At 35.7% G+C, this 9,184-nt stretch overlaps 1 protein-coding gene across 1 annotated transcript in view; it reads left to right on the top strand.

Annotated features, from left to right (window-relative positions):
• The first annotated feature begins 4,900 nt into the window (after window positions 1-4,900).
• The window catches only part of SLC4A10 (solute carrier family 4 member 10), a 124,725-nt gene continuing 120,441 nt past the window's right edge, over window positions 4,901-9,184 (top strand). Inside the window, exon 1 of the mRNA XM_067298548.1 lies at window positions 4,901-4,981. Coding sequence (XP_067154649.1) covers window positions 4,901-4,981 — 81 coding nt within the window. The remainder of the gene's footprint in view (window positions 4,982-9,184) is intronic.

Raw genomic sequence — 9,184 nt, 5'->3', positions numbered from 1 at the left:
TTTCCATTTTCATAGGAACATCATGTTGTTAGCTCCTAATTATTCTGTGATCAGCTTTTGTCTCCCTAATTTTCTCCATTGTGATTTTCAACTGTTGAGCTCTCAATTTATAGCAGAAACTTATTGGTCTGTAAGTTCATGTAGCTGAACTTTGCATTATTAAATTTCATCTCTGTTTTATTCTTAGGTCCGAAGGGTAGTTCCAGCTCTTCCTGTTTGATGTTCCATTTCTCTTAGTTTTGTAGTGCCTCTCGATATTGTCATCAGAAAAATTTTGAAAATCCCAGTACTGTGATTTCAGGCATTGCTCATGCCACCTACTTATGCTTTGGTCATTGGTAAATATACTTAGCAAATGTATTTCCAAAAATGTCTGTGAAGAATATGTGGTAGTATTGTTCTTCCAGCTCTTTTGGTATAACACTGCAGAATCCTAGCTCATTCATACAGTCTTCAGTACCTTTCACTGATCTCATATCTTCTCTTATCAGCACTAGCAAACACAAATGTACTTAAAAACATTGAGTAACAGACCTTCTGGTCCTTGCTCACTCACCAGTTATGTCAGGTCTTGTTGGTGTGAAGTTGATTTGTGTTAAATTCAAAGTGACCATCATTCCACCTATCATAATCCATAGGAACTCTGAATTTTATTAAATTTTTTTTTCTTTTCTCTGTGAAGAAAAATGGAACAAAAGCAAACTATATATTGTGAGTAAGAGTTTTGTGTGGTATAAAATGATATGTGTTGATATTCCAAAGGGAATGGACTATCAACTTTTTTCTTTAACATCTCTCAGAATAAATATCTATACTTTATAAAATGGTCCTGTATTTATACCTCTCTGTATTTTAACATTGCTAATAAAATGTTAAAAATTTCACTTTTTGCAAAATAGTAAATAAATTGGCATGAAGAAAGAGTAGAATAACTTTTGGGAATACATGCTATTATCTGGAATAATACTCCAAAAGAAATATTATATGCTTCTGAATGCCTTTATAGTTTGTGCTGAGATCTTAACCTAACTCAGAAAAGTATTCTTCTATCTCTTGTTAGCTTCTGAATTCTTCAAATGTCCAGCTGGGGGAGAGATAATACACTCCTTGTGAACAGAAACTCTACATGATGTTTCTGACATCTGTGGTTACAGCTCCTACCTGTGCGTTTTTCATTCTTCCAAATGGGGATGTAAATCTATTGCTAGTCTAAGCCTCATCATGTAATAAAAGATCTGCACAGGGAAAGCTTATGTAAACAGTGTATGTTGCCAAGTCGTCTTTCATAAATATTATTTAGCCACGTTCTTTTACATCTTTCACTTACCATCTTGCTTACCTCCGTATTTTGGAGGGTGGCTTGTGGAGATTTACAGAGGTGGTCAGCAGTCTACAGAGACAAGATTTTGCTCCCTTACATATGGGCAAGCCGCTACTAGTCAGAATATAGTGTTGCAGAAGTGAGTGCATAGGAGTAAATGATTTAGTAATGCTGTATTATAACTTTTTTAAAATTACCTTTGGAAATAAAAATATTACCTTGGGAGATATTCCTAATTTATGCTGATCTGGGGCAAACTATTTTTCTCTTCTTTTATTGCTGAGTCACTCTTGTCTATTTTTCAGAAGGATCATTTGTCTCCTTGTGTATATGTTTTTATATCCTGTGCACATGGATTTAGAAAATGATTTCAATTGGAAGAGAATTCATGAATTATTCTGGAAGAAATTTGAAAGTGGCAGCTTTCAAGAATATCCACAATGATTGAAGTGGCACCCTGACTGCCACCATCATCAGCATTAAAAAGACAGTATCAGGGTTGTTATGCCTCTAGGTGTATTCTCTCAGAGAATAAAAAAAAGCAGTGTCAAGTCTGGCCTGGTCTGTTTCCCTAGTGCACTTCAGAGCCTCCTAGGGCTTCACTAATTAGCATCTGTTGCTGAAGATGGCTACAGCAGCCAGGAGTTTTGCATACCAAGGCAAACATCACCAGAGACCCTGTAGGAATCTGTGGCTAGTTCAGTTACCTTTCACCATAGATGAAGTGTCCTTCTGTTGAGGCAATAGCACAGCCTATATGATGAAAAAATTAAAATTCATAGCAGTTTCTTCCTCTAAAGGGATATACAGGCATACCTTGGAGATATTGTGGGTTTGGTTCCAGACTACCACAATAAGTCGAATATCGCGATGAAGTGAGTCACACAAATTTTTTTGGTTTCCCGGTGCATATAAAAGTTATGTTTACACTATACTGTAGTCTATCAAGTGTGCAATAGCATTATGTCTAAAAAAACAATGTACATACCTTAATTAAAAAATACTTTATTGTTAAAAAAAATGCTAACCATCATCTGAGCCTTCAGCGAGTCATAACCTTTTTGCTGATGGAGGGTCTTGCCTCGATGTTGATGGCTGCTGACTGATCAGGGTGGTGGTTGCTGAAGGCTGGGGTGGCTGTGGCAATTTCTTAAAACAAGACGGCAATGAAGCTTGCTGCATTGATTGACTCTTCCTTTCACAAAGGATTTCTCTGTAGCATGCGATGCTGTTTGATAGCATTTTACCCACAATAGAACTTCTTTCAAAATTAGAGTCAATCCTCTCGAATGCTGCCGCTGTTTTATCAGCTAAGTTTCTGTAGTATTTTAAATGTTTTGTTGTCATTTCAACAATGTTCACAGCATCTTCCCCAGGAGCAGATTCCATTTCAAGAAACCACTCTGCTCATCCATAAGAAGCAACTCCTCATCCATTAAAGTTTTATCATGAGATTGCAGCAATTCAGTCACATCTTTAGGCTCCACTTCTAATTCTAGTTCTCCTGCTATTTCCACCACATCTGCAGTTACTTCCTAGCTACTTGCCTGGCTTTCGGCCTATCTCGGCTTTCAACAGGCCTTCCTCACAAAGCTTCATCATTTCTAGCTTTTGATTTCGAGTGAGAGACGTGCAACTCTTCCTTTCACTTGAACACTTAGAGGCCACTGTAGGGTTATTAATTGCCCTAATTTCAATACTGCTGTGTCCCAGGGAATAGGGAAGCCCGAGGAGAGGGAGAGAGATGGGAGAACGGCCGGTCGGTGGAGCAGTCAGAACACACACAATGTTTATCGATTAAGTTTGCCGTCTTATAGGGACGCGGTTCGTGCCACCCCAAAACAATTACAATAGTAACATCAAAGATCACCATAACAGATATAATAGTGAAAAAGTTTATAATATTGTGAGAATTACCAAAATGTGACACAGAGACATGAAGTGAGCAGATGCTGTTGGAAAAATGGTGCCGATAGACTTGCTCGATATAGGGTTGCTACAAACCTTCAATTTGTAAAAAATGCAATATCTGTGAAGCGCAATAAAACAAGCTGTGCCTGTATGTAGTATTCATGGAGATACCAGTTCACTATTTTCAGTGTCATAATGTGAATGACTATAAGCCAAACTTGATTAACTGTAAGTTACTCAAGAGCAATTACTGCAACTGTATAATAATAATGTTAAACTAACAAAATGGGATCTGGGTGAATTAATTTAGAACCATTAACTTCTAGTTTCAGCTTCTGCTTATATTTCAAAGTAAAGAAGGATATCCAAATTCATTTGAGTAAAATGCAAGCTATTTGAGTAAATATAGTTACATTAGGGATTTTTTTTTCCAAGTTTTGTTTGTAAACAAAATTCAACCAGTAGCAATATAATAAAAAATGTGTTGCGGATCCCCTCCTGTGTGTTTAGGGAGATGGACTGAGTGTTCCAGTAGGACTTTCTCACTGTATCAACGTGAGTAATTTTTATGTGGCTCTAGGATTCAGGGAAGTTATGAAATAACAACTTTGGAGGTTTGTCGGTTGCACTAGTTCCTCTTAATTCTGAGAAATGATTTTTTGTCTGCATGAGTTTGTTGCTAGACCAGTTCCCATTTTAGTATTAATCCAGGAGCAGCTGATTTATAATCATTGATCCCATGTTACACTTGCATCAAATATGGTTTTTAATAAAAAGCCCGTTTATTACTTTGTAATTTTAATTGTTTAAAAATTACTAAGGAGGATACTGTACATTTGTTAGCTGGAAAGGTCTCTAATATCTGAAAAAAAATCATGCGTGATTGTTTTGTTTGATATCAAAACACATTTTTACTGTCATAATACTGGCACATTTTCAAGGCATGCTGTTTTCTGGCTGCTAGCAAGGAGTAATGGAAACAATGCAGTGATCGAGCAGTTTCTTGAAAATAAACACCAAAAACACTTAGGCAAGCAATGTTTTTAATTTAACAGGGACTAAGATTCATAAGGCTGCATAAAATAGCTGTTTCAGTAGCACAGAGGTGTTTAAATGCCTTGCTGCTTGTGGATTGTTTATTATTTCTTTCCGGTAATTTTCCTTTGGATCACACTGCGATGCTTCTTCTGAATGGTGATATTGCTTGTTGAGGAGTGGTCATGCAAGCAAAATTTGATAACCTCGATATGTCACTTCATCTGCTGTTTTTCTTTTGTTAATGCAAAGCTGGTTGCATAATGTCTAATTTCTCCTTTAGCTGACCAGAGCTAAAAACAAAATCTATAATGGCAGTGTTAGGTTTTATCAAAACGCAAGTGAGGACTTGAAGGATGTGGCTTGTTCTGTTTGGATGATGCAGGATTGCTTTAAGCAGTAAGCTTACTGTTTTCAGATGGCATTAGCAGCATCAGTGATATAGCTGTGTCAGCCTCCTTGACTATTGGATGTCTGTAATCGCACGGAGGAAACTATGTTTAAGATCTGATATCTTGAGGGTAATGACTTCAGCAGTTACTGATGGACAGAATGGCTGTTAATGCTTTCTTCACTAGCCCAGAGGATTCTGAAAGATAGATGGGTCTGTGATACACTTTTGTAAGACAGGAAATGCAGTTTTTGGGGGTTTCTGGAAATAGAAAGGTTATGCAGCTTGGAACCGGTGAGACATTACAGTCTCTAAGTCATCAGGTATGACCTCATAGCTTATACTAATATTTCTAACACAAGGGTTTGTTTTGCAGTTTTAGGTCATTTACAATCTCTTTGTCTGTGTAATTGCTTCATGTTGGATTTGCTACAGGATATATGGGGTAGACTGTTTACATAAGCAGAGCAGTGTATACCTTGGAAATTTAATTTGTTGTTAATTTCTGTTTGAACAATGTAAGGTTATTCTATATATATTTTCAATCTGTTTTTATTGTGAGTATAATTTCTTTTAACTAAATCATAGCAAAAGGTTATGCCTTTGCTGTAAAATATAATGATAAAGAACAAGAAGATAGTATTGCATTTTATTTTGCTTTGTATTTATTTGACACAATTAATACTATTGTGTGAATGTGTTTATTTGTCTTATGAAACACAATACAAAGCAACTGTTTACCTAAAGTGGCAGGTTATTTAAAACAACATATCACATTGTGTAACAAGACAGAGCTATTCTGCAGGCACAGATCTTGCTTCATTTTGCAGTAGTGGATTTTTTTTTTTTTTGTTTCATTTCAAATCAGTTTTAAAAATAGCTCACTGAACATAACAGCAAAAGTTTGGCAAGGGTAACTCTCCCCTTTTTAATTATTACACTCAGTGACACTAATACTAATGGGTTGTAAAAGAGAAGATTAATACCTTAAATATTCAGAATGCTGTTTGTTTAAAAGCAAATTCATTTTATTGAAGTATCCCTCATCTTTTTGGTTTTTAACTATTGTCAACTTTATTGAAAGGCTGATACTTTGGGATCTGATGTATTCTGGGGATGGATAGAAGAGTCAGGCTATGTAAGTGAAAGCAAGTGTATGGGTATTTTAAATAGGAAGATAGTGGCCTAATTTCATGTATGGAGTAAAAAATGGAATTGGAGATACTGTTATCACTTTAGTTATTTTTATAAATGCTAGATAATAACCACTGAAAAGTGTTCTATTTTGCTTCCCTTGAATGCAGCATACAGCAATTATATTTGAAATTGTAGGAAAAGTTTATTTTCACAAACGATATTCAGCTCCATCTTAGCAGATTCTAGATGTTTTTATAGAACATTTCCATGGCAACATATTTTGCTATGTGTTTTAAAAGCCTAGCTGAAGACTGAAAGTAATGTGCAATTTTTCTGTTGCTTGCTTTACCCTTGTCAAACAACAATATTCATATATAGCTGGACTGCAGCTTGGCAAGGGGTGACTGGTGTTTCCTGACCCCAAAGCACAGGATTAAGTGATCAAGGATTAAAAATATTTTTATGTTTCCACCTCGGAATGTAAACATGTAAAACATGGATTTGATTTTGCATTTAGAAATGTATTCCGGTTTTACCATAGTTTAGTAATGTTTTGTTGGAAATGTATGTGTGTGGGAGACCATAGAAGACCAAACTTCAAAATGTGCAGGAAATTGCTTCAGTAAAAATGGCTGTCTTTTTATTTTTAATTAAAAACATATTTTTAAACAATGTTGTACTTACTGATACTGGCCATAATTTATAGGTTTCCCAGTCTACTTATCCAGCCTACATTCTTCTTAATAATGGGGAAAGACTGCCCTACTCTTAAGCTTGATTAGGTTTGGAATGGTTTAACTATACCTTTCACTTGCTACAAGATCTCTTTAATCTGTTAGAATTTATTTTCAGTTTTTTAATGTATTAGTCACAATGAGTTCATTCTGTTTCTTGGCATTGGTATGAAATTCCTGAAAGTATTGGTTTTGTGTTATTTTGGTGCTTTGCAGGGTATCTATGGCCTTTTCAATAGGACCAACACTCCCTCCACCCCCAGCTTCTCTGTTTTTCTTATTTAATTATGCTTTAAAATCTTGATTTAACTATATTTTGAAGTTGTTCCTGAAGGCTCCTTTGCTCAGGTAAAATAATTAGATCTCCATGGAATTTTTCATGAGTGGAAACTAGGAGTATGCCATGTGCTTGACCTGGATTCTGTTTAATCATATATATTAATGCTACAAGCTGTATTCTATGGATTTTTTTGCAAAGAAACATTAATTATAAGTTTCAAATAGTGCAGTAGCCTTGACATCAGTTGTAGTCAGTTTAGTATAGAAACTGTATCTACAGAGAATAATGTTTGATTGAGGACCTGCCCATTCAGGGTGTCCCCACTTTTTGAAACAATATTACTGTTATATGTGAGCAGCACTTGAGTATGTTCTTTTACTCAAAAGACATTCTGCTATTATAGGTCCTTCTTGATTTGGAAGGAGTAGAGAATAATATCCCAAAGGAATATATTAAGGAGGTAAAGTTCATTCCTAAGATAAGGAATTGCAGCCAGGTGGAGATATACATGAGAGCTGGGAACTAGACTAAAGTGATAGGAAAACTTAAACATATAGAAACCATTTTGCTTGTTTAAAAAAACAAAAGGTATAGAATATGCTTCCTGATATTCCAGCACAAATTTGGAGCCAGTGGCAGTGTGTTGGTATCACTTAACAAGTTTGTTAATGCCTTCTTCAAAAATGTACCTCCCCTCCTCAAAACAACTTGATTGCAATTATCGGTATTGGAAAAAGGCTGTGTTAAGAAGGGTCACTCTAACTAACGATGCCGTTCTCCTTCACCAGGAATAAAGAATAAGCATCACTGAGTATATATTTCCCAGTCTTGAAACATTTTTATTTACAGAACCTGATAAAGATCTTGTAAAGGGACAAAGCACTGTATGGATGTTTTAGGAACCATGTTAACTAGCAAGTTGAGTGAGGAGCCCAATGTTTGTTTTATTTACCAATCCTAAACTTATATACTCACGCACATGCATAGTTATATATGCCCATGCTTTTATGATTGATTGCCATTCTCATTCCACATTACCACTTCTTTTCATGCCTTATAGTGCCAGTTTTTAAGGAAGTGGCAACACTAAGGCAAATGGGGGATTGTGGCCAAACTTTTATAAAGGGCAAAATAAAGCTGGCTACAAGTAAAAAATACTTTCTGAGTGAATTGAAGGAATTCAAGTCCTATCATCCTACATTGTCCTTCCTCCCAGGAGAAGATGGTCCTATTCTCTGGTCACATTCTTCCCATTAGCACTTTAATTCATGTACCAAGTCATTGGGCCTAATGACCTGAATTAGGGAAGGCTTAGTATAAGCATTCCATAAAAGCCTAAACATAACATAGCATAGCATAAATATGTAATTGATAACTATAAAGTCACAAAACGTGTAGCCAAATGACTCTACATCTATCAGTCTTAGTATTTCAAGAATATCACTATCTCATCTTTCTGAATAAAGATTTGTAGGAGTTTTGCTGGGACACAGAATGAAAAGGTGGATAAGTCATAGCAATAATGTCATAGTAACTTAGTAACATAGTAACAAAGTAAGGGATTTAAATTACAGTGCTACTTATTTCCAGTCAATTCCTGTAAAAGTGGGAACTTCTAAGAGGGAGTAGTACAGAAGCTAATCAGATTCAGGTGGTAAAATAAAATGTTTTTGAACGTCTTGTGCATTTAGACTGGCATTTTGGGGGGGGAAGAAACAGCCCCAAATGTGATTCCTATCTCCTCTCTTACCTGCTCTGATAATGAGCCTTGTCAATAACAGAATACCAGTTGTTTATATAGTTTCTTCTTTCTTTGCAAGGCTCTTATTTATTCTGCTTAGTTAGCTTTTCAACAAAAAGCTAGCTTTTGTTAATAAAACAAACATTAACATGAGTGCTCTTTCACTACTGTGATCAAGGTCTTTTGTTTCATGATAGTTTCTCTCAGTAAAAGCTAATCTTAAGTAGAAGCTGATCCATAATTCTGGTAAGTTCCAATAGATTGTGTAATTAGTGAAATCGATACAAACTACAGAGTAACCATGTAATGCTTTCCATTGTGCCATGCTGATTTTTCAGTGTGACCCTGAAAGGGAGAGCATCACCTTCCTGAATCATTTCTGAAATATATGCACCATAAAAAGATTCAAGATGTGACTGACGATAAGATGGGGGAAATGCTACTATTCCCGTTTTGTTAAGGGAGCACTGCCCCAAATAAATTAAATGACTTCCCGAAAATCAAACAGAAAACAATGAATTTAGCCTGGCTTGCTGCTACTCTAATATCAGTGTCTTAACCACTGGAATGTCTTGTCCCTGAATCAGGGTTTTAATGAGTTGCAGTCCTTTATTGGACTACTTATCATTTTAGA

The sequence above is a fragment of the Apteryx mantelli genome, chromosome 6 (genome assembly GCF_036417845.1).
Source record: "Apteryx mantelli isolate bAptMan1 chromosome 6, bAptMan1.hap1, whole genome shotgun sequence".
NCBI classification, from domain to species: domain Eukaryota; kingdom Metazoa; phylum Chordata; class Aves; order Apterygiformes; family Apterygidae; genus Apteryx; species Apteryx mantelli.
The sequence above is the reverse complement of the archived record's forward strand: the minus strand, read 5'-3'. Positions and strand labels throughout refer to the sequence as shown.